General features: G+C 36.9%; 1 protein-coding gene across 1 annotated transcript in view; it reads right to left on the bottom strand.

Annotated features, from left to right (window-relative positions):
• Positions 1 to 27036, bottom strand: part of AASS (aminoadipate-semialdehyde synthase) — a 54407-nt gene that overhangs the window by 10855 nt on the left and 16516 nt on the right. The window contains exons 5-19 of the mRNA XM_045564530.1: positions 26363 to 26430; positions 26107 to 26253; positions 24782 to 24860; positions 24533 to 24660; positions 22968 to 23116; positions 21614 to 21736; positions 21151 to 21262; positions 12251 to 12310; positions 11995 to 12062; positions 9407 to 9528; positions 9098 to 9224; positions 5543 to 5653; positions 5338 to 5446; positions 4432 to 4572; positions 58 to 225 (exon numbers count right to left, since the gene is read on the bottom strand). Of these exons, the coding sequence (XP_045420486.1) occupies positions 58 to 225; positions 4432 to 4572; positions 5338 to 5446; positions 5543 to 5653; positions 9098 to 9224; positions 9407 to 9528; positions 11995 to 12062; positions 12251 to 12310; positions 21151 to 21262; positions 21614 to 21736; positions 22968 to 23116; positions 24533 to 24660; positions 24782 to 24860; positions 26107 to 26253; positions 26363 to 26430 (1712 nt within the window). The remainder of the gene's footprint in view (positions 1 to 57; positions 226 to 4431; positions 4573 to 5337; positions 5447 to 5542; positions 5654 to 9097; positions 9225 to 9406; positions 9529 to 11994; positions 12063 to 12250; positions 12311 to 21150; positions 21263 to 21613; positions 21737 to 22967; positions 23117 to 24532; positions 24661 to 24781; positions 24861 to 26106; positions 26254 to 26362; positions 26431 to 27036) is intronic.

The raw sequence follows: 27036 nt of genomic DNA, 5'->3' as shown, positions 1-27036 counted from the left end.
TGCACATCACTTACATCAAAACTGGCAACGTGGTTAATCTGAAATTCAGGTGCTTACCTTGTATCTCAGCGTCCCCCGCAACAGAGTGTGAGCAGATGGAATGCCATAAATCTCAGCATATTTTGTGCTGTCTCTGTTAGGGTATCCTTCCAAATTTAACCCTGGGAAATAATCCATGGACGTAACTGAATCAAGAAAGGAGACTCCTCCTGCGACATTAATAACCTGAGGAACATTGAAAAGGCACACGTGGGGTTACAACAGTTTGTTCCCTTTCAGGGTTATCCGCATTACTTGCACAAAACAAAGCAACCTGACCCCAAAATTACTGGGCAATCATTATCATTTGATATCAATTCAGAGTTATATTTCTAGTGGCATACCATGTGGTTCAATAATAAGCCCTGCCCTGTTTAATATTTTATTAATAATTTGAATGAAGACAGAAAGACACATTTATTTATTTTGCAGATAATATGCATTTCCTTCTGTCCTGACAATCCTCAGGCTCATTACTGCTGTTGCAGCTTCTCTAAGTCCGACTCCTTTACACACACACACACACACTCCTCCCAACCACTGCGAGTCATTGTTATATGTTTTAGAACAAACATTCAATTTAGAACAAATATACAGTAAGCTTGATCACTAAACTAACAAGGAATTTAACACAGGAAATACATAATCATTTATTCAGGGCCCACTATGTGCCAAGTGCCTTATATACACCATCTTTAATCCATGCAATACCATTTTCACAGGTGACAACTGAGGCTGAGAGTCACTCAGAGGCAGATTTTGAACCCAGTTCTATCTGACTCCAATCTCCATGTTCTTTCTTCTACATCACACTGTCCCCTTAATTGTACTTATTTCTGGATCAGTATTTTGAAAGGGACATTGACAAAGTACAGTGTTCCAGACCACGCCACCAGCGATGCATCTGAAAACCGCACTATGAATGGCTGCAGGCAAAGGGAGATCAGCGGTAGCTCTTGATTTCCAAGGGCCTGGGTGCTGCATTAAGGTGGTGGCAGGCAATGGAAAGAAGGCTAGAAAACTTATCCTGGAGCTACATTTGTAAAACAAGCACAGTTCTCACTTAGAATACACGTTTAGCTGGGGTAGATGGGGAGAGGAGGCTGAAAGAGATGATGGCAAAGCTCCTGCCATGTCACTCCCAGATGCCACCAGTGTAAGAAAGTATACCAGCACCTGTGAAGGGAGCAAAACCAAGAGAAGATGAAATCACTGTCTGCAAATATGTGGGAGGAAATCAGTTGTGTTAAGAATCAAATTAGAAACACAAGTGGCTGGAAACTGCAAGGATACAGGAAAATGAGACATGTCCTAATTTACAGGACACTGCCTAATATTAGTCTGGAAAAGTTTAAGGCTTCGACTTTTAGCAGAAGCCAGAGAGGTCACCTGGCTCTCCCATTATTATGATTCTGTGAATTATTTAAGGCCTGCTCCACGGAGGAGGGTGACGGTGGCAGAGGGAGAGGAGGGACAAGAATACAAGAGAGGTTTTAAGAAGTTTAAGAAGCTGGCTTGGGAGACAGACTGATACACTTGAATTACTGAGTAAATAATGCAGCACCAGGAAAATTCTTAAACACAGACAAAGTGTCTGACATTTTGAGTTCAGACAAAATAATAGTGAACAGGGGCTGGAGTGGTCAGAAAAAGCTCCATCCACAAGAGGAACCTTAAGTGGGACCTTGAAAAAAGTACTTTAACAAAGAAAAGAAAAGCATCACGTTTTTTCTTGATATCCTCCACAGTGTCAGGGAGATGCAGAAAGCTCTCCCTTTTACAAAAGAGGTTCAGGATGAAAGGGGAAAACTTCAAACTCGACAAACACAACTTCTGCTACCTGAAAATAACCTCTTACTTTTCCTGAATTCTCATGACCATCAATTCCTCTATGTAGCTAGTATTTGTTGGATGTATAACATGCCTGATAATCTGCTGGTGGGCAGACTGTAATCCGCATGATCTCGTCGAGCAAGACCCCTGGAAGGCTGGTGTTACTGCCCTCACCTTCAGACAAGGAAGCCAGAGCTCACCCAACCAGCAACAGCAGAGCTAGAGCACGAAGCCAGGACCACTGACATCAAGTCCCTTGCTCTTTCTGTTACGTGGGTTACACCCTGTTGACCCTGTCATCATTCTCTTCCTTGTCATTGATAAGGCCTCCCAGAAATAAGCGTTTTACTCTATTGAAGAAAGACTTTTTCCTGCCTTCACTTGTTAGTTTATACCAAATGTAGGCCAGTCTCTTTTCCAAGATTGGAAGAGGTAGAAGGAGCTGTTGACGTGCAACAGGAGACAGGCCGTAGCATGTAAGACGAAGTGTGCTTGGTAGAACATCAGACTGGGATTTTGGCCCGAACCACCATGATTCATAGAACTGGAGAATTAGAGGAATGTCAGTGCTCATATTACACCTCAGGAGACTGACGTCCAGTGGACCTTTGCAAACGCCTGGTCTTTGGAGACACTGTTAGGGATGCCAGGGCTTATACCAGAACTCATTGGTCCTGTTTATTATCCTGAAACATGTATCTTTCCAGCATCAACCTAAAGTGTTTGTTTAGCAGCATTTTACATGCAGCTGTAGTCCTCTGATCGTTAAATCAGTGGTTCTCAAATTCAGCTATACGTTACAATCACCTGGGGAGATAAAAAAAAAAAAAGTCTCCAAACCTAGGCACATCAGAAGCTTTGGGGATGAGGCTCAGGCATCAGTAATTCTTGAACCCTCTCGTGGTTCTAATGTACAGCCCCGGCTGTGAGAAGTGCTCTGTACCACAGGTGCAAAAGACCAAGGCCAATCATAGCATTCACCTTGTTTCTTAAGAAATGTTTCCACTTTACTCTTTACTCCTGAAATACATTTATATTCACAGATACATTGAGAATTTATAATAATGATGCCAGAATAATCTTTCTAAGGCATATATCTGATCATAGTACTCATCACTCCCTGCAGGGCCAGGACGAGGATAAGGAGAGGGAGGTGTCTTGGACACAGGATTCAAAGAGGCACCCTCAGTCTTTTCACAATTTTTTTCCCCAAAAATGAGAATTCCCTCGTGGTTAAGAGCATAAACTATGATGTGATTTGGACAGTGGTTCTGCCACTTGCTAGACCATTAGCTGTGGCTGAGTTACCTGCACTTCCTACACTGATTTTTCCTTTTTAAACCTGCTGTATCATGAGTGGCAGTGTCCCTGCCTGGCTGGCACTGCCTTATCCTTCAAGGCCAAGCACATCTTCTTCTTCATGTTTTCCTCCTCCCCATCCTCCCTACCTCCCACCTCTTCACCAAGGCCAAAGCAATTGTCCCTCCCATCTGTATTTCTCTGGCATTTTAGCATACTTTAGAACTTCTCCCATTAGGTTATAGTTGTTTATCCCAGTGTCTGTCTTTCCTGCTGTTAAGCAGTTTGGCAGAAGGAGAAAGAGTAAGCTTTGAAGTTAGTTAGACCTGGGTTTGAATCCCAGCCAAATGACCTTGGACAGTCTCTCTAAGCCATAGTTTCCTTGTAAAATGATGAAAATAATGCTAAACTCAGAGAGTTCTTATGTTCTGTTACACAGCAGCCAGGGAAGAAATTTTAGTTTCTTTCCCTGACCCACCAAGCCCTCCATTCTGAGAGCTAACCCCCACCCACCCATCCAGCTGTGAGTTTTCTGAGGTCAGGAATTTCACTCATTGTGAAAGTCTTTCTTTGGGGCTTATGCAAAGTTTAGCACATGGTAGGCACTCAGTAAATGTTTGTCATGCTGAAATAAATCAAAAGATGACCAGTATTTATGTATATGGAGAAGGTGGGAAGTGAATTTTCAAACTGCAGAAACAACTTGCCAGAAGGCAAAGAGGGAAGAATAAACCCAGGCTTTTGGCAGGGCGCGGTGGCTCACGCCTGTAATCCTAGCGGGGGGCGGAGGCCGAGGTGGGCGGACTGCTTGAGCTCAGGAGTTCGAGACCATGCTGAGCAAAAGTGAGACCCCATCTCTACTAAAAATAGAAAGAAATTATCTAGACAACTAAAAATATATAGAAAAAATTAGCCGGGCATGGTGGCACATGCCTGTAGTCCCAGCTACTGGGGTGGCCGAGGCAGGAGGATTGCTTGAGCCCAGGAGTTTGAGGTTGCTGTGAGCTAGGCTGATGCCACAGCACTCTAGCCCAGGCAACAGAGTGAGACTCTGTCTCAAAAAAAAAAAAACAAAAACAGGCTTTGCCAGGAACAGTGAAGAGAATGCACTAAATGGAACAGAAAATATATGGGAGGAAATGATGAGAGGCAGGCAACAAGGCCATTATTGAGGGGTCTTAGTATCAGGAGAAGGAGCCTGGACTGTCTCAGGCCGCTACTGCAGGTTGATATGACTATGCTTCAGTGTTATTCCTTCACCTTTCCGTTGAGCAGATAAGTGGCCGGCTGCATCACATTCATCAGAACTCCCACTGGACTCCAGCTGAATTTATATCTCAAAGGATTGTCTGAATGCTCAGGGGCTGGAAGCCCACCACAGTAGGAAATATATGATTCAATCTGTAAATTAAAGAATCAAAAATGAGGGAGAATTATCAATAAGTTAAGGAGAATATGTTATCCAAGTAATTGAGGACAGTGGCGTGAATGGGGTAAACCTGCTACAGTTTTTCATTCTTAAAGTTACTAAGGCATTCAAAAATACATCTTGAAAGCCAAACACCATTTAATTAAGTCACAGATATATTTTATATGAATATAAAAATATTCATATAAAAATATTCATATAAAAAATATTCATATAAAAAAACCCTCTAGAGATCATGACTATTAGTTCAATTCTGCTTGGTTAGTTCCTACTGATTTTTGTATTCAAATTATATATGTGATATATATACACACACGTATATGAAAAACCTGGAACATTTAATCTGAATCATCACATTTACATATCCTATTGTACCTTGTCATATATAAAAGATACTTCATACACCAACAAATTTGATGATGTTCCAAAGACTTTTTTCCACTTTTAAAAGTCAAACCTTATTACAGAATCTCCAAGGCAAGCTAAAGTTTCCATTAAGCCAAAATATTACAGTAGAGAAATCTATTTCTTTAAAAATTGGTTGCTATTTAACACTTGGACATTGTTTTACTATACAAACGTCTCTGCAGTTACAGAATTTTATTTGAAATTTCTAATTAAAGTATGAGTGATAGCAGTATCTTTAATCAAAATTACAGAAAGATGATTTCTGTATACAAGAAGCTAGACTTTTTCACAGTTTTCTAAATGGAACTTTGGGTGTAAACAGGGCTCACCGTGGCTCCCACTTCTTTGGCCTTATGTATTGTTTCCATTGCTAACATATGGTCTAAACCAGGGTCCAATCCCAATTCGCCAATGACTGTGATGCCGGCTTCTTCCACACTGCCACAAGTGGAAAGAGGAAAAAGGAAAAGTTGGATATAAAATTAAAACACCACCACAGAGCTATTTACTTTGTTGAAAATAATTGAAACTTACCTCTTTTCTAATTCTTTTAGCGCTGGTGTGATGTAGCTTGCAGTGACCATGTTAACTTTGCTTGCAATGCATGCCTTGGCCACAAGAGGATGCAAAACATAAGGCAACAAGCTTAAAAACAGAGGAAGAAACTCATCAGAAACTTTCTTTTCCAACCCTACCTTCCAGTGTACTTGGAACTGTACTAAGGCTCTGTCCTAAGAAGCTGCTCTGACTACCATTCTCTCCGATGTGACCAATGACTCCCTGTGGACTACAGAATAAATTCATCCTATATCACATCTATAACCCTCTGCAATGGCCCTCACCTAACCTCTTCATTTTTCTCCCTCAGTTTCTTCCATAAATCATATATGGGAAGCAAAGAAGCTACTGTTGTAATTCTCCACTCAAAGCCTTCACTTTTTCACCTCTGAATCTTTACTTTTACTGTGCCTTCCACTCAGAATGCTCATGACACCCGCCATTTCCATCCCAGTCATACCCCTTTTTAAGAAATGCCCCAAAAGTTATTTTCCTCCAAGAAGCTTTGCCATATTTCCCCAAAAGCCAGATATCCTTTCTCTGCATGCATCCAGCTATTTCTTTATAACATTTCATGGCATTTATTCCATTCATTCTTATATTTTCTATAGTTTTCTGTCTTGGGTTTCCTACTTTAAAAATGAGGTTGCTTTTTGTTTTGCCTCCACATCTCCCAAATGTCTATCAGGAAGAATCCAACTAGATCAAGGTGGCCCATCTGCTACAGTAGAGTAGACTCCAGGAAGGGCTTGGGGAAGAAATAGGCTTTAAGAGTAGTGAACAGCTACTGAACAGCCATTAAAATGACTAAGAGTCCATACTGTGAGCAAAATACGATGCTATATTCAAAAATCAACTTTAGGTTTTCTAAAAATTTGGCTTTGGTATATTAATTTGGTGCTGAGACTTCATAATCAGAAAAAATTAATTTTCATAAATGTCAATATTAGTATATCCATATTCTATCCAAGGAATAATAAAACACCCTGTCAACTACATAACAATATTTAAGTTCAAGCTTTTGCCTATTTTATAAAGCAATCTACACAGTACCAACAAAAAAAAAATACTGGCTTATAAACAATATCATACTATATCACTGTACTTGCCAAATTCAACCTGTATACTTCAGATTTTCTCTATTTCACATCAATAAAATAAATAAAACCACCTCTCAGGCACTTTTTCCTCCTCTGGTCAATAAGATGGTGTATTCCTACTTAGACTTTATTATCATGTAGAATAAAATTGTATACATATTTGGCCAGTATCAAAAGCTTCTATAAAAGCTCTTGATCTTTGTTTATTGGCTTTTTTAACCAAAAAGAATTACTGTATTACCAAATTGAGTAGACTTTTAAAAGCCATTGAGCAAAATATTTGCAAGACTCTTGATATCAAAAGTATTAATAGGAAATTTACAATGTCATCATCTTAAAGGCTAAGTGGAAATTTTTTTTATCACATTCCACACATTGAAAATTTGCCTGATCAAAATTTTACTAAGATCTAATCATATTTTAAAACTTTGGCATTCTTTTCACTGACCTAATAATATGCTGACTAGAACTATAGGTCTTTGATTGATGATGCTTCTAGATAAATGGATTGGCATTCCTTAATCACTTTGAATGTGATATATTAAGCACTCAATGGGACATAATTCTTAAATTATTTGAGTTGACTCCAACTCAATTGATCCAAGGGTTGGAAATATCACTTGTGAAAAACACACACAAAATACAAATAGAATTTTCAAAGAAACTCATCAAAATCAATTACTACTTTCCATTAAGTTATTAAAACCTAAATTTGAAAATCTAAAACTATGAGAATTTTATACATTATAAAATTTTTGGTAAAACATCTACTTTACTCATTTTATTGTTATAGTCCCTATCACTGTGTTTATGTCAAAACATTTTTTCTCCAGCAAAAAAAATAAAAAAATATATTCAAGGAACACTACAGGATAACAATGTTTAATGGTATTACCACTATTCAGCATAGAAATTCCACCAAATGAAAAACCATTAAATATAAAACATATTTTGCTGATGCTAAATCTTACTGAAGGTCATTTGTTTTCTAAATTTGAAATTTGCACATATTAGTAGATTACTGTCTTTGTCTATCATCTCATCATATTTTACTTCAGATTTTGTTCCAAATGTGTGTTATAATGTTATTTTCTTTTTGTTTTATCAAAAAATGATGACATATTTAGGAACCTATGTGTAGCCAAATGAATTCTTTTCGTCTTAGAAGGCTAGAACATTCTGTTTTGAACCAGGATTTCTTTTCATAGTCATATCACTGCCAGAAAAGCTCTACTGGTCATTTGTCAATTTATTTTGAATAAAAATGAATGTACCTAAAATTTATATGAATTGCGTAACATTTTAAGTGCACAGGGTGAGCCTATATTTAAAGATATCAAGAGATAAAGTTCCCACCTTTAATTAGAATTACCTTTCATTGTATCTGTCTTCCAAGCTTGTTTTTTTTTAAAGTGGAACATCATAGAACTTCCTCCAAAGATACAATTTGAATCTGATCTAACTAGGAAAGTGATGAGGCAATCACTATGAGTGAGGAGGTAACTTTCTTCCTCCTAACTTAGAAAAATTGCATGAAATATAGAATATTCTAATCACTTTGAAATTTCAAACCAAGTTTAATTATAGAGTAAACCTCATGTAGCTCTGTATCTAGAAGTTAGATCTGCATTTTTATTAGATAGTAATAAATACTGTATTTTAAGATCTGTTCCTATGATGAGACTTAAAATGGTCACAAGGTTAGAGAATCTATTTATTTCATTTAAGCTTTGTAAGTCCAAATGATAAAATAGACAATGAAATGTATGAAATATGAATACCGCATGACCTGCCATTCCACTTCTAGGTATACACCCAACAGAAATGTGTATATATGCTCACCAAAAGGCAAATACTAAAATGTGTATAGTAGCATCATTTATAATAGCCAAAATCTAGAAATAACCTAAACATTCATCCATAGTCAAACATATAATAGTGGTATATTCATACAATGCAATACTAGACAGCAATGAGAATGAACAAACTGCAATTACAGACCATAACACTAACAACAGTTACAATCACAGTGCTGAAATGAAAGAAGCCAGCTACAAATGAAGAGGCACCGAGTGATTCCAGTTATATAAAGTTTGAAAACAGGCAAAAACTAAGCTATATGTTAGAAGCCAGGGTAGTGTTTGCCCTTGGGGGATGGGGTTAGTGAATGGAAAGGTGTGTGAGGAAGGCTTCTGGGGTATTGTTCATATTCTATTTCCTGATGTGGATGATGGTTACAGAATGTTGTATTCACTTTGTGAATATTCACTGAGTTATACACTTATATTTGTGCACTTTACTGGAGGCATACTTCAATTAAAAAGTTTACCTAAAGAGATAAGAGAAAAGAGAAAGAGAGGGGAGGGGAGAAGAAAGAGAAAGAGAAATAATGACAATGACAAAAATATGAAACTCATTTCTTAACAGATACCTGATGACAAGATCCTGGGTTGCCACCAAGAGGCCCAACTTCTCTTCTTGTTTACAAATGTCCATGCTAATGGGATTAATATTATACTTCTTGCCTAACTGTTCAACTTGATTCTTCATGTCAGAGCCTATTTCAAAAATAAAGGAGTCCAATTTTTAGATTTCCTTTCACTAGTCAAAGAGAGTAAAACACATTTTAACATCTCTAGAAACAATTATTCAAATTTTAGGAACAAAATAGTCATCTAGAACTCACAGTCAACATGCTATGAAATCAGTTTTTCTTCTTTAAAAATTAGGACTTACTTACCTACTGTTATTTCTATATTGCCATCTCTTGACAAGTACTCTAATACAGGCTCAGATACATAGCCAGATCCAAGAACCAAGACCTTTTTCTTGAGGTCCATTGAAAGCAACCGGGCACGTTCCCTATTAAAAAAAGAGGGGGGGGGGCACAGATAATTAAAACTTTATTTATGTTAAATAACAGAATCTTGCTCTCCCCAAACCACACTAAAACCTGGACTATGAAGCAACAATTTCTCCCCACATTACTTGTAATAAGAACCTCAACAGGAGTTCCCTCTACCAACATTTTTCCTTACTTATTTTAGATTTTGTTCAATGAAGATCAATAGTCCCTGCCATCTCTGTGATGTATTGTCTATATATGTAGAGATGCATTTCATGAATTCCCAATACTACTAGTGATCATTTCTTGGCTCACTCCCAACTGTGCAACTTGGTCTCACACCTTATTTTTCCAGGGACGTGATTCAAAATCATGCCAAGGGCTTTATATTGGAAACCTCATTTATTCCTTACAACAATCCAAGAAGGCAACTATCTGAAGAGGAGATGATTATTGTCCATGTTAGAAATTGTTTTGTCATATATCTCTAGAGTCACTTGAGAACAGTAAAAACCATAACTTTGAAATCACAAATGCCATGAGTTAAATATAGAAAACAAAGGTTGGTACTAGATAGGATTTTGATTCTTGAACAGTTTATTCTGCTAGAATTTGTACCTTCTGGACAGATGACTACCTTTCCCACAAAAAATGACCTCTAAGGTAGTGACTAAGTCGTACTCATCTTTATAAACTCATTAATGCTCAGCACATTTTGTTTTAGATATAGAAGTTACTCAATAAATGTCTTTTGAATCAAATTCCCCAGTATCAACACGAAGCCATGGAAATGGCCTGGTGCTAAGGCCTTAAGCCCAGCAGATTCTATTGTTGGAATCTTTAGGCCAAATGTCTCTCAAACTTTAACTCATAAATCTTTTCATTAATTATAAGTGAATAAATACAAACATAAAATGTTCCTGCCCTTCTATATGCCCAGCACACACATATTACTGATGAGAAAAGATCTGCTTTAACTACTATCCCCATCCCATTTCATTTTCCACAGAGAACCATTATTATTTGGTTATTGTATATTCTAACAATACTTTATTTTGTATAATTAAAACATTTTGATTTCCAAATACAAAGGTTAAACCACATCTTTAAAAGGTCACTCCTAGATTCTAATACTGTCCACCCCATTAGTACCCCCCAAGTCCCAGACTCCATGTTAAAAATCACTGTGGTAAATGATGAAAAGAATATGTTCAAAATGCAGGGTTTAAATGTGGCAAATTTCCTTTCTAAATGCATTCTTCATTATCAGTCTTGTGGCACAAGATTCCATCAGAGAAGAAGGGCAGGAAGTCCTAGCAATTTAAGCCAACTAAACCTCCCACTACATGAAATATGGAACATAAAAGTGAATCATGACTAGTCGTGTTAGACATGTCATTAGTATTAGTAGTATAAGAGATCATCAGATGGTGAGAACCAGAAGATAGCTGTGGGAAACAAACAAATGTGAAGTTTCCCCTCTAAGAAACTCTCCTATAGGGTTATAGAGCTAGCTTCTCTTGGAAAAAAAATTAAATACTCTTGATATCATACACCAGAATATTTCATTGACATATTAAAAAGTAACTATAAGCAAAGTGTAACTTTGTAACTATAGTATACTTGATCTGGGCGGATTTATTTATTTATTTTTTATAGATAGAACCACTGAAAAAGAAGATAAGATAGTTGTTTGGGGTTTTTTGTTTGTTTTTTTAGTTTTCCCACTCTGGCTTCTCCTCAGAATTCAGGGCATGGTTTATTTTGTCAAATGTAAATAGACCAGTGGAGCAAATATAAACACAAATTGAGTGCAATCAGCTGGGGATACCAGATCATTCCAAATAAACATCAGTGTTTTCAAACTTTGACTAGTAAAGTCAGTTAAGGAAACAGGGGCCTTAGCTGAATACCTTTCTAAGACAACTATTCTCTTGAGTAGATTTGCTACATTTCTTCTTGGCACCTTCCCCTAATAAGAATCCTTGGGGAAAACTACCTCTCATCATTTGCTTTCTTCACTACTCTCTTAATTTCTATCCAAGAATTCCCTTTCCTAAACATTATACTAAACAAAATAAAACCTAAGTCCTCAACTAAAACCCAAACTGAAAGTACCAGAGAAGAGGTTAGTGTGCTCATTTTCCTTTGAGAAAATAACTGAAGCATGACACTATGTAAAATGTTAGAGAAAGAACAAGGGGCCACCCAAAGGACAACCTTTCGGATTTTTGCTTGCTTACACACACACCTACACAGGATATCAGAAAGCCAAAATAATGCTACACTATTGGCTGGGGGGAAAACCTGGCATTGGTTTTAGCCAGCCACTTAGTTTGGATTTTCTACATTTATAGATATTATCAAAATGTGTATGTCATACAAACCTAGTATTAAGAACTCCTACTGAAGCATTAAAAAATATTAATCAAATTCAAGATAAGAATAAATGTATAAAACAAGAGGATTTGAACAATACTTACCTGCTCTCCCGAAGTTTCTGGATATATTTATATTTATCAGGCAATGTACCGTTGGATGTAATCACTGCCTAAATGTATATGACACAAGACATTTCTTTAGTATCCACATTTTAGTCCCACAAACATGGGCTCATGACTGATAGAGAAGAGACAGAGTAACAGAGATGAGGAGAGAAAGGATCGGGGGGAGAGAAAGAGGAGAGTGAGGATGGTAGCAGAAAAAGTACATTTATAAAGAGAAATTCTTATAACTTACATCTCGCACCACAGGAGAAAAATTCTGACTTTCAAGAGGTTGTGTCGCATCTGATAATATCTGAAAGGAAATGAGATTTGCAGGAGATAAATGACATGGCAAAGAAGGTTTCTTGGTGTTTGTAGCCACATTAAAATATTAATTAAAGGAAAAAAAGAGTTTAGGAAATAGTTTTCTAAAGATCACTGAAGATAAATAATTGGTAACAGAAGTCTTCTTCAAGTACAAGTAATCAACTCTGTTCCCAAGAACATGGTGTTTCAGCACAAGTTGTGATTTTAAAACTGAAATTGCACTATAATCATCTTTTTAAGGAAAAAGATTACCCTTCCTGACTAGTTAGATATGTCATATTGAATATATTCTCAAATATCATCACAAGCCTTACAGCTATCGTCCTCCCTCTGAGGGCCTCTATCCCATTTCAAAAGTTGAAGCTGTTCTATTTGAAGCAGAGAATGGAATTATCTTTTTTTGTTTGTTTGTTTGTTTTTTTTAGAGACAAGGTCTCACTCTGTTGTCCAGGCTGGAGTGTAGTGGCAAAATCCCTCCATCTCAGCCTCCTGAGTAGCTAGGATAGGATTACAGGCATGTGCCACCATAACACGCCAATTTTTTTTTTTTTTTTTGTAGAGGTGGGTTCTCACTCCCCAGGCTGTTCTCAAACTCCTGGCCTCAAGCAATCCTCCTGCCTTGCCCTCTCAAAGCCCTAGGATTACAGGCATGAAACATTGAGCCTGGCCGAGAATGGGATTTTTCACTCAGCAAGGCCACTAACTCTGCAGTAGGGATCTCCCTTAGGTCAATATTAATTTTATGTATAGGCACATCAGCATTTCATAGGTGGTAGGCAACGTAACTTGACCAACTAGACCTCAAAGGTCATCCACACTTTCTTCCCATTATCTTACAAGACTACATCACAGAGACAATAACAAAAGTCATAGCTCTCATATAAAATCCCAGCATTCTTCTATTCCTCCTCTTTTCTCCCAAGGTACCCAACTCCTGAATATACTGCCAAGGAGTAAAGGGCATGTATGTTAGTGCTGTTACCTCTGAGGGCAGGGAAGGGCCCATAAGTCAATCTTTCCTCCCTAATCATAAGTTAAGGTCTAGAGCACTCACCCAACTAGGAAGAAAAAAATGTACCAAACAGATGCTGGCAGCAAAGAATTTACTTACTGTATTAAAATAAATACAAAATTATAATACTTTCATGTATCTAAAGCACAAGACATGTGGGCTATCTATTCCTGAGATATGGGCATTTTTAAAAAAAGGTAAGTATCTATAAGCCAGGGCATACTTTGGGAAGCTCACAGAATCAATATACTGTCGTCTCTCAGTATCCAAATGGGACTGGCTCCAGGACCCCTTGAGGATACCAAAATCTGAGGATGCTCAATTTCCTTATATAAAACTGTGTAGTATTTGCATATAATCTATGCACAACCTCCTGTATACTTTAAATCATCTCTAGATGACTTATAAAACATAGTGCAATATAAATGCTACGTAAATAGTTGTTATACTGTATTGTTTTTTATTTGTATAATTTTTACTGGTGTGCTGTATTTTTTTTTTCCAAGTACTTTTGATCCACAATTGGTTGAATCTGCAGATGCGAAACTCATGGATACAGAGGACCAGCTGTACCTGGGGTCCTCCCACCACTTCCTTTTCTTGGTCAGCCCTGGAGTATTCCCTTCTTAAGAAGACTCCTCCACCTGCCAGCCCTCTCCACAGGTCAAAAGCTGCCGCCGGTAGATAATAAAATGATGTTCTAATTTCATTTGACATATGGTTGAAACACTGAACTCTTGTATCTTTCCCTCTGTCTGCTCTTTATCTCTAATTCTACAGCCTTATGTAGGGCTCACTGGAACCATGGCAACTGCCTTCTACCTCTTTTCCTTCCGTCTATTTCCAAACGAAAACACAAATTTGATTATTTCTCCTGTACCTATTCAAAATAATTCAGCAACTTTCTGTTGGCTTCAAGATAAAGTCCATAGCTCCTTTTACGGCTGCAAGGCTCTCTACAGTCTGGCTCTGCCTCTGAAGCCTTGACTCCCTCTGCCTCATACCCAGCACTTCCATCCTATTAACACCTTGGTGCTGCCCACCTGCACCATGCTTTCACATGCTTCTGTGCTACACCATGTGGGTGCCTCACATACTATACCCCCTTCCTGGAATTCCCTCTCTTCATCCTCCAAGATAAAGTGAAGATTTGCCTCTTCTATGAACCCTTTACCAAAATCTACTCGCAAGCACACCTTGAAGGTAGGAACTGCATGTAGCATCGTATCATATGCCTGCCATATGATAAGATGGTAAATATTCAATAAATAAATGAGGGAATACATGAAACACTTAAGTATTTAAAATCAAATAGATCTTTCTTCCAAAACCGTAATTATCGTGAGTCTACCTAAGGAAAGGTAAACATTAAAGAACAAAAGGCTGCTGCTCACTTACTGCAATTAACTGTCTCCCTTTCTAGAATTCAATTATAACAAAACCCTAAGCATAAGGGTGCTGAAACATATGGTATGTCTCGTCATTTTCACATCTAACACTTTTGATAGCTCATCACTGTTTTGTAAATTTATTTCAAGCTATTCATCCTGGTGTTAAGACCCTTTACCATATGGAAACTAACTTACATACCTTTACTCAATCAGACTTGTCAACTCACAGAAGCCCTATCTTAAGGAAACTCCCATCTTTGTTCTACAGTCCCCATCACATAGTATGCCTCTCATTCAAGCCAGCTTAAATGTCATATCTTTAGGAAAACCTTTCCTGATTTTTCTAACAAGATACTATCTCTCCTTCCACAGCTTCATTAGTATCTTTCTGATGGCTGTCGCATTCTACCTTACGGCAGAGTTGCACAGCTGTCTCATCTTCTTCCTGGAACTCATGTTTCTGTAGGTCAGAAGCTGTGTTTTAATTTTCTTCATTCCTATCTATGCCAATGAATATCTATTGAATTCAATTGAAACAAAAACTTCTATGTTGTTTGCAAAGTGATAGCCTGTGCCCTGCAATGCTACAGTCTATATGGACCTAAAGTCAAAACTAAATATCTGGGAGGAAAAGAGGGAGTGTATAAACTCTAAATACATTTTCCATGCAGTTATCAGAAAAGACAGACAATATACCCAACCTTTTAGTGGTAAGAAGATACATATATACCAAGACTATAAAATAGAGAAAGTCATCAATTTTTACAGATATCTATCCAGTGCTTATAGATAGTGCTGAGATAGATGACCCCAAGACAATCTCACTACTATGGTTGCAAGACTACAATAATGTAAAAAGAGCAAAGTGTAAAGAGTTTGGAGAAGCTAGCTTAGTCATCAGATATTCAAAAAATATGATCTGACTCAAAATGCTTAGAAAAAATCTCCAACTCACCATTTAACATTTTTAACCTGTCAAACTGCCTAAAATGCTATCAACTAACTAGTGATTTATGTAGGCACAAAAAATCACCTTTTAAAATGTATATTTCTCATCAGTGATGGTGATAAGCTGGTTTCAAATCAAATCCACTGAGTATAATGAGGTAAGACATCAAAAGTGTCAGTTTTTAGGCTCAAAAAGCAGTGAAGACTTGCTGTACCATAACTTGGACAAGGAAGCCCAAAAAGATGAGTATGGCATTTGGCACTACTTTCCTCTTTAGGGCATTTGCCAATGTGAAAGCAGTGTCTGAGATGCTGAGAGGTTGAGCAGAGAGTGACAGGGAAGCTGAGAAGCTAAGAGCTTTTGGCTGACTTTCAATAATAGGGTAACAAGTATTGAAGTGTAAGATCTGTGGAAGAGAGATCCTAATAAGCATCATACTTGCGTTTGGGATCCTGAAAGACTACTTTCTAAAATAAGTAGTAATTTGGACAACATCAGTTCTGCAAAGGACTAAACTCCTGACTTGAATCACTTCTATCCCTAACTGAATTGAGGTAATTTTCTCCTAGCCTATTTCCTTGCCTATCTCGCTGCCAAAAACAAAGAAAATCTCTGAAGGAAAATCACATAGCACCCAGAGCCTCAAATCATCTCCACAAGTTTACATATGCAATGTCTGGCCTGCAATAAAAAATAAATAAGGATATTAAAAGATAAGAATTGGCTGAAAACCAAGTTAAAAAAAACATGGAACATAGACCAAAAAATTTATTGGAATTATCAGAAATAAGCCTAAACTGTAAATGTAATTAATGTGTTCAAAAATAAAAAGGTAAAATATATAGCTTTAATATGGAATGGTAAACTTTAAAATTATCAAATAGAAATTTTTGATAAATGAAAACTTCCCATCTTGGAAGATATATGGACATCCAGACATATGAAGCTCAACAGTTCCCAAACAGATTCAACCCAAAGAGGTCCCCTCTAAGACACATTATAATTAAACTGTCAAAAGTTAAAGACAAACAGAATATTAAAAACGGCAAGAGAAAAACATCATCACGTATAAGAGAATTACTATTAAACTATCAGCATATTTCCCAGCAGAAACCCTGCAAGCTACCATAAAATGAGATGATATATTCAAAGTGCTAAAAGAAAGAAACTACCAGCCAAAAAATACTGTACACAGCAAAGCTATCCTTCAGAAATAAAGGAGAAATAAATTTTTCCAGATAAGCAAATTTTGAGGTAATTCATCACCATTAGACCTGCTCTACAAGAAATACTTAAGACAGTTCTTCAAGTAGAAACAAAAGGATGCTAATTATTAACATATGAAAGTATAAAATTCACAGGTAAAGGTAAATATATAGTCAAGTCCATAATACCCCAATATTGCTAGGGTGCTATGTATATCATTCATGTGTGTGTGTGTGTGTGTGTGTGTGTGTGTGTGTGTATGATTAAAATTCAAAATAGTCAAAAATAATGATAGCTACAATAAGGTGTTAAGAAACACATAAAGTAAAAAGATGTAAATTGCGACATCAAAAATGGGGGGAGAGTAAAAATCTAGAGTTTTTGTATGCAACTGAATTTGAGTTGTTATTGGTATAAAATAGTCTATTATAAGATGTTTTACATAAACCACATGATGACACAAAGCAAAAAACTATAGCAGATATACAAATAATAAAGAAAAATAAAATAAAAATTTAACACTAAAGAAAATTACCAAATCACAAAAATAACAAAGAGAGTAAGAAAGAATAAAGGATCTACAAAAAATCAGAAATCAATTAACAAAAATGGCAGTAGTAGATCCTCACCTATTAATAGTTACTCTGATAATTAGTAAATGGACTAAATTTCCCAATCAAAACACATAGAATGACTAAGTTGATAACAAAAACAAGATCCAACTATATGCTGCCTACAACATACTCTCATGTTAGCCCTAAGGACACACATAGGTGGAAAGAAGGAATGAAAGAAGGTATCCCATGCAAATGGAAAAACAAGCACCACATATACTCAACATCAAATTGGTATTAACTGATCAACACTTACAGGCACATATAGTAGTAACATTCATCAGGTGTCAGGCAGGTGGGAGGAGGGGGGAGGGGCTGGGTATATTCACACCTAATGGGTGCAGTGTGCACCATCTGGGGGATTGACATGCTTAAAGCTCTGACTCAAGTGGGGCAATGGCAATATATGTAACCTAAACATTTGTACCCCTGTAATATGCTGAAATAAAAACAAAACAAACAAAAAAGAAAACAATCTCATTTACAATAGCTACAATAAAAATAAGATACTTAGAAATAAATTTAACCAAGGAAATGAAAGAACTCCACAATGAAAACTATAAAACATTGAGAAAGAAATGAAGAGGACAAAAACAAATGGAAAGATATCTCATGTTCATGGTTTGTTAACAATTTAATATTGTTAATTTAATATTTAATATTGTTAACATTTATATACCACCCAAATCAATCTCCAGACTCAATGCAGTATTTGTAAGACCTGAAATCATAAAAATCCTAGAAGAAAACCTAGGAAAAACTCTTTTGGGCATTGGCTTACGCAAACAATTTATGACTAAGACCACAAAAGCAAATGAACAAAAACAAAAATAGACAAATAGGACTTAATTAAACTAAAAAGCTTCTGCATAGCAAAAGAAATAGTCAACAGAGTAAATAGATAACCAATAGAATAGGACAAAATATCTACAAACTATGTATCCAACAAATACTAATAGCCAGAATCTAAAAGGAACAATTCAGCAAGAAAAAAACAAATAACCTCATCAAAAACTGGGCAAATGATTTAAACAGGCATTTTTCCAAAGAAGATATACAAATGGACAACAAACATATGAAAAATGCTCAACATCACTAATTATCAGGGAAATGAAAATTAAAACCACAATGAGATAACACCTTACCCCTGTCAGAGTGGCCATTATATAAAAGTCAAAAAACAAAAAACACTCATATACTGTTGGTGGAAATGTAAATGAGTATAACCTCTATGGAGATCAGTATGGAGATTTCTCAAAGAACTAAAAATAGATCTACCATTTAATGCTGAAATCCCACTACTGGGTACCCTCCCAAAGGAAAAGAAATAATTACATCAAAAAGATACTTGCACACATATGTTTATCGCAGCATAATTCACAATCACAAAGCTATGGAATCAACCTAAGTGCCCATCAACTGATGAATGGATAAAGAAAATGTGGTATGTATATATACATATATATATACTACACACCATGGAATACTACACAGCCATAAGAAAGAATGAAATAATATTTTTTGCAGTAACTTGGATGGAACTGGAAGCCATTATCTTAAGTGAAGTATCTCAGCAACAAAAACAAATACTGCATGTTCTCACTTATAAGTAGGAGCTAAACTATGGCTGTGCAAGGACACACAGCGTTATGATGGACATTGGAGAGTCAAAGAGGGGGATGGAGGAAGGGAGTGAGGGATGAGAAATTACCTGTGGGCTACAATGTACACTATTTTGGTGATAGGTACACTAAAAACTCAGACATATATACAATATATATGTATAATGGAATTCAACTTGTACCCACTAAATCTATTAAAATTATTGTTTAAAAAAAGAAAAGATAAAGATAAAAACGGGCTATACTCAGAGTAAAACTTATAGCTTTAAAATGCACATATTATTAAAGAGAAAGACTGAAAATTAATTACCTGAGCACTTATTTCAAGAAGTTAGAAAAAGAAGGGTGAATGAAGCTCCCAATAAAGTGATATAAATATAACAAAGATAAGATTAGAAATCAATGAAATAGAAAAGGATACAAGGTAGAGAGGATCATCAAAGTTAAAACTGGTTCTTTGAAATGACTAACAAGATTGATAAATTCCAGGTAAAACAAATTAAAAAAAGAAGTCATAGACAACCAACATCAGTTCTGTAAAATGGGAAATCACTACAGAATCTATTAAACAGATAAGCAGATATTATGAAAAATATTACGACAATAAAGTTTATAACTTATATGAAATACATAAATTCCTAGAAAAATAAACTTGCCAAAATTAGCAGAAGAAAAATGAATATCTGAACATGCTTATGCTTATTAATAAAATTTAATCTATAATTTAAAAACTTACCCTTAAATGCTCCCATCCCAAATAAATAGTTTTGCCAATGAATTCTATCAAGTAGAAATAACATCAACCACATTTAAAATGTCCCAGAGACCAACAATAAAGGAACACTTCCCAACTTGTCTTGAGGCCAACATAATCTTAATACCCAGATCTGACAAAGACATCATAAGAAAAGAAAATTTTAGCTTAAGCTCTTTTATGAACCTAAATGTTAATAATCCTAATGTATAATGCATATACAAAATAATGTATGTTATATGTGTGTGTGTGTATATGTGAGCATGTGTGTGTGTGCCAAAGACACATCAGAAATGTTCATAGTAGAATTATTAGTAAGAGCCCCAAACAGAAAAAAAAAAAAAAAAAGCTCATGAAAATTCTCATGAGAATTTAGAATTAAAATATATGAAGTACTTTGAACACTACCTGGCACATAGTAGGTACAGTATCATGTCCAACCATGATAATGCCTGGTGCCTGCATTTTCTAAAGTCTGCTACATCTCGCCGCTGACATATTCCAAGCAGAAAAACAAAGGGTCAAAATAGAATGCTGTTTGGAAGGAAAGAAGATCACAGACTTGAAGTCTTACCCATTCTTGCCCCACTAACTATTGTCCCATTTCAGTGTGAGAGCTTGTGAGTGAAGGTATAGATGCAAAGAACAAGAGCCGTTACTCACACTTTCAAAATCATTGCCAGAGGTAGGCAACCATTAGCAATAGAAATAAAGCAGGATGGGTATGAATGCTTACAATAAACACCTAAATAAAAAAGATTTTCTTTGGTAAAGAAAATGTAATTTAGATAACACAGTATTTCATTAGCCAATCACTGATCACATAAGAAAAATACATGACCTCAACATAAGCTGTCACTTAACTAAGTATTAGTGACGAAAATCCAATAAAATTTTCCATATTTCTAATTTTTCAAATCTGTTAATCATAGCACAGTAAGAATGCCCCAGTATGAAATGACCTAGACAATAAAGAACTGAAAATAAAGCAAGTTTTATCTCATATGTTGTGAACATTCTTAATAGAATATGTATAATGAGAGACAAATGTAATTGTAATTAAGCAGGAAGGCAGTGATATAATCATATTCCCCATGAGCCAAGTAAGCAGAATATGTAGAATAAAAGAGGATCACTAAATATTAACACTTCAGGGAAGGGATGGCATTTCATTTTACAACAGATTTCTGAGATACAGGAGACCAGAACATTCACAAGATTACTCTATAATTCTATCTAAAGCCACAGAGTTGTTGCAGATGCTACCAGTCTGCTTACCATTTCTTCAACATAAGGGTAAAGCATGTCTCCAAAGTATTCTGTAGCTTCAATTGGAAGCTGTGCTGGCAAATTGTCAATGGAACACATCAGAATCCCAGAGCCTTCAACGCTAGGAGAAGCAATATGCTTTATTCAGATAGACAAAAAGATATTTGTAAGCTCTAAATTTTCCAGATGTCTACTCCATTATATATGCTTCATTATCATTTGCAATTTTATACAAAAGTATATAACAAAATAAACAAGACTCTTTGAACAAACCGTTTCACTTCTTTGGCAACCCACTTTTCATTTAAATATCATCTGTGCATATTTAAGTGTTCAAATTGGCATGCGGTTTTCCCACTAAGTTTTTAAAATATATTTGAGAATATCTCTCCAAATTTGCAGATCTTCATAAAGATGTAAAATATTGAGTGTTTTAGAATAGCGTATCATCTAACAGCTTTAGTAAACTCACCTGTCATGAATAATATGCTGGTCTGCATCATACATGCAAAAGGGACGTTCTATCGTTGTACATTCGGTCATAAACTCTATAGATCCTCCTGTGTCAGCTGAAATGTCACATATTGCCACAAGCCTGAAAATAACATCAATGCTTAGATGAGAGGATGGAATTCTGAAGTCTCCAACACGACCAAAAATGAAAGGAGGTTGGAACGATTTTTAATGTGGATGCCAAGCATTTTCCAGGCTCTTAGGCTCTCTTTCCTACAGCTCACTCCTCAGGACACTGTGCTGTTCTGGGGACAGAGCATCTTCAGAATATGAGTTTTAGTCTCCACAAGAAAAATAGAAGGGGAAAAAAAAAAAAAGAAAGGAAACAAAAGTGGAAAATTCCTTCTCTGGAGAAATCATTGACAACAGACTAAAGTTAACTTGGTTAGCCATCTCTAAATAATTCACGAAGGTTCAATTACACTTCCTCCACCTTGCTTGAGACTACATAATTTTAGATGTGATCACACAGAAATCTCCAGAATTATGAACAAAAGTCTCAGTTCAGCATTCAAAATTCTTCCACAATTTTCCTGCTTAACCTCCAACTAGCACCTGCCTACGTGAACTTATAGTAGAGCTAGACTGTCCCAGCCAGTGTTCTAAATTGTGCTTTGGTGGCTCCATATTTCTCAAGCACCAGTTCTATCACTTGGGATTCTTGTTCTCCTCACTCTTCCTTCTAGGCTTTGCTGAGCTCAGTGCTTCTGCTTTCTAAATTCTTGTGATGATGTTGCTGCTAGCATTCCCTTAGCATTTACCTGATGCCAGCCAGCTATATGTCTCAGGGAAGCAAACATATCTTTTACCCAAGTGCCAGGTATACCAGGTGTTCCACAAATATTGATTGATTAATCACTTCAACATTTAATAATTATGTGAGTGCCTATTATATATCAGGCAATGTACTGGGTGCCTGTGGCCAAAAATAGACAGGGCCCCTTTCCTTAACAAGATTAAGTTCTGGCAGGAGGGAGAAAAATAATAGACACAGGAAAATAAATGATCATGAATTTAGAAACAGAACCAGAGTAACAGACCAGAGAGAGACAGGGGAGGGGAAGCACAAGGTGACTTCCCCAAGGAGATTGCTTCGGAGCTGTATGTGGAGTTATGCAAATCAAATGAAGAGAGTTTCAAGAAAGAGGGAAGATTAACCATGTCAAATGCTGCCAAGAGGTCAAGGGAGATAAAGCGGACAACTAGTCATTAACAATGAAGTCCTGTGATGTGTGGGAACATATATTCTTTGATACCCTCATAATGAGTGCTGCTGCTAAACTCTGCCATCATTGCTGAAATCAAGTCCTTACTTGTGCGGTAATGCAGGGCAGCCTTCCACACCAGGAACCGAGAAATTTCCCGGAGCCAGGAGACTCTGAGCGTCTTGGCGGGTGAGCAGGCGAGGAGTGTTTTGTTCCCAGTAAATGCCGTTAATTAAACAAGTTGTATAGGGTGCAATCTGGAAAGCAAGTTCCAAGTTCAACCAAATAGGAAATCACTTATTTCAATACAGTGTGCTGAAAGAGAGCTATCGGTGAGGTCCACGAGAAATAAGTAAATGTTACTTTTAATTGACTTTTTTATTTGCCAGGTCAGTAGCCATCTTTTGAGGCAAAGGTAATAAATATCCACCCAGATTTCAGTGTGGAATTACCCCATGATAGAGAAACATATGACCATAAATATGTTAATATTTGCATTCCATAATGTATTGCATAGCAAAGAAAAAGGACAGGACAGAGAGCCAAGTGCACTAGAACGCTATTTCTAGCTCAGTCACCAGTAGGGTGTGATCTAAATCATGCTACCTCAACGTCTCTGGGCTCTATTTTCCTTACCTGCCAGATGGGGATGATACATACCCCATTCCTCAAAGGAATGCTGTGAAGATTAAACCAGATAACATCTGTAAGCTTCATGGAGAAATGTGCTACATACATGCATACATGGTAACTAGGTCAGTATAAGTTTTAGGATGCATCCAATCACCAATACTTCTGTGATTGGGGAAAAGAGAAGGGATGAACATTTACTAAATTCAAAATGTTTCAGTTTGAAACTAGTTTCATAATTTTTGCTCTTCTAACACGTCAAGCTGAAGTTAAGAGTCCTTCTCTCTAACATGCTCTACGTGGTATAACAGCTGAACTTCATACCAGAATGTAAAAATGCTGTGTTGTTCAAATGTATTTAAAATGTAAAGTATTCCTTTTCACAATAAATACATGCATTTTTTGTTTTGTTTATCTTTTGGTTTCTTGTTTTATTTGGGGGAGGATTATTGCATGGCCAATTACTAAAGAACACACAAATATATTGCACTTATTGTAAGATAAGGCCAGTGTGTCCCCATCAGAAGGATATGATTAGTAAGTAGCTTTTTCATACAGTGGGAATGATCTGTGCTTATATAGCCACACTATTTCACCCTGGCCCCCTGCAATCAGCGACATGTATTTAAAGATGGCTGGCTGAGGTTGGGATTGCAATTTGTGGCCATAGAAGGGGTAAACCTAAGTTGATACCAAACCTCACAGGCATTGTGCTTTGCCAACAGTGCTAACTAGTCCAGGATAAATAAGAAAACAGTAATCCACAGAAAATGGTTTAGAGCTATTAGGCACATGCAGACCTGAAGTAGAAACAGAGGCAGTGAAGCACAGGGCATACCCACACAAACCACCAAAACCACTCAGCACAGGCCACTCTAAACACCAATAAAAGATGACAACTTCTAAGGCCAACTCATGATACCCAAAAATTCACAACAGAGGAACTGAAAACCGATGTACACATTCATAATTTCTCTCCTTGAAGACAGCCTAACTATAGTGTGTCACAAGCAACCAACTCCAAAGCTGAACATGATACTCACATCAGTATTAAAACGACTGATGTAGCGCTCAGGATATTTGTCATACTCCACAGGATCATATACGCCATCTGTTTTCCTGACAAGATGATGATGGCGACTTAACACTGTCCCGTACACTTTTCTGAGGTCTTACAGAAGAGAAAGAAATTAGTAAAGTGGGTGACAAATGATAAAGATTTATGGTGATAAAATATTATAACAGAGGCTGTTAAAAAACAGTAAAAGCTACAGTCACCCCCTGCCCCTTACCTCCAGTCTGGGAAACTTCTTTTAATTCATGGGGCTCCACGTATTCACATGGGAGCTCATTAAAGATTTCTTGGGCTCCCTGTTAATAACAAATAAGTAAAAATCAAAAAATCGATAGGATAAGAACCAACATGGTTTCCTGCAAAGATTCTAACTCATTTCCCCCAAAATTACAGAGCTCCACTTACCCTCCCTGCAACCAGAATTACAATAAGGAAGTACAGATGAGCTTCTCACAGAAAACCTGTAAACCAGCTCTTACTCCAGTTTGAACAGTACACTTTAGAAGGGGCTTTAATTTTGTGTTTAATTTAAGTTACTTGAGGTATCAACAAAAACGTTTAGAAATGAGGGCATAATAAAATATTTCCATCTATGGCCAGGCGCCGTGGCCCATGCCCGTAACCCTAGCACTCTGGGAGGCCGAAGCGGGTAGATCGTTTGAGCTAGGGAGTTTGAGACCAGCCTGAGCAAGAGCAAGACCTCAACTCTACTAAAAATAGAAAGAAATTATATGGACAACTAAAAATATACACAGAAAAATTAGCCAGGCATGGTGGCACATGCCTGTAGTCCCAGCTACTCAGGAAACTGAGGCAGGAGGATTGCTTCAGCCCAGGAGTTTGAGGTTGCTGTGAGCTAGGCTGATGCCACGGCACTCTGTCTCAAAAAAAAAAAAAAAAAAAAATTTCCATCTACTTTTCAATCCATTGCAGAAATTATTTCAAATGGGGAAACTATATTTCCTACAAAAGAAAAAATCAGATGCTTAGCTCACAATATAATAGAAAATAGTGATGTCCTATTTGTAAATTATGTTCTTTGAACAAAGAACTATTTTAAAATTACAAGTTTCTATGGGAAATTACAAATGCATTCTCAAAACCACTCAAGAAGGAAGAAAGTATAGATTCCAGTTTTGAATTAATCTTCCTAACATCTTCTTGGAAAAACTCTAAGTAGTCTTAAAAAACATACATCCTGAGGTCACTTCCAAACTTTTGGACAATTCAGTGAAGGAGGTAAAACAGATCACCCTCTGAACAGACCTTTACGCTATTAACAATGAATTATCCCTTTAAAAAAAGAAAAAAGAAAGAAAGAATAAAGCATTCCAAGTCTCTAATACCTTGGCATCAACTAAAAGCAAAGAAAATGTTTGGACCATCACTGCTCTTCACTATGAAAAAAATACATTGGTAAGGAAAGTACCAAAAATAGCATGCCCATTCATTTTATTTGAAATGCCCACAAAATGCCCACATCATTTGGATTAGTTTCAGAGTTTCAGACTGCTTTAGGGAAGGAAGACAGGTGAAATTTACCTTAGACACATTACCAGTCCCTGTGAACACAAAGGTTAAGGGCCCTATAGACTTTGGCATCAAACCCAGAGATATTTCATAACCAGCATCACGGACAGCTTGTACAGCCTGACTGCTATTCCTGTAGTTATGAGCCATGCCAATATGCTGAAAACAAGCACACACAATGCACGTTAGTCCACCAGCTGAGACATTTTTCTATTCTTAAAGTGTGATACGTATTTTCAAAAAAATAAGTGAAATAAACATCTCTCACCATAAAAGGTGTGTGATGTCCCAAAGCAAGGAGCCTTAAACCCATTCCATGTAAAATGTTGATCATCCCTATTGCAGAATCAGACCAATAGAAAGACCATTAGTTGGGAGGAGTTGAAGCTGTTCTCTCTGCCCATTCTCCAACCTGCTGGGTGCCCTGAGGAAGCACAGACCACAGCGTCTCAGATTTGGACGAAGCCTCAGTAGATCTTATTCATGCCCTCACCTTTCTGCCCTCAAATGCACTAGCCTAGCTGCATCCCCACCTATTTCTTCCATCTTCAATTCAGATAAAATAGAAAGAGTGTTCCTCTTCTTATCTAAGACCAGTCTTTCCACCTTGGCTCCAGATCCATCCCTTTTTGCCAGCCAAAAAATTCACTCTTGAATTATTCCCTCCCTATTGGTTCATTCTTATCAACATTTGAACATGCTCTAATCCCTCCCATACCAAAAACAAATGAACAAACAAAAACAAAGTCGCCATGGACTCAAGAGCCCCCACCAGCTATTTAGTGACCTAAATAGCTAAACTCTGTGGATAATTCTTAGATTAGGTCAGACGTATCTGGCCACGTAGACTCCCTTATTGTTGAAACACTCTCTTCCCTTGGCATCCCTGACTTGAAATTTTTTATCCTACTTTTCTGTAGGCTCCTCTTCCTACGCGCATTT

This window comes from Lemur catta, chromosome 11, assembly GCF_020740605.2.
Source record: "Lemur catta isolate mLemCat1 chromosome 11, mLemCat1.pri, whole genome shotgun sequence".
In the NCBI taxonomy this organism is placed as follows: Eukaryota; Metazoa; Chordata; class Mammalia; order Primates; family Lemuridae; genus Lemur; species Lemur catta.
Note: the sequence above shows the minus strand (reverse complement) of the source record. Positions and strands in the feature narration are given on the sequence as shown.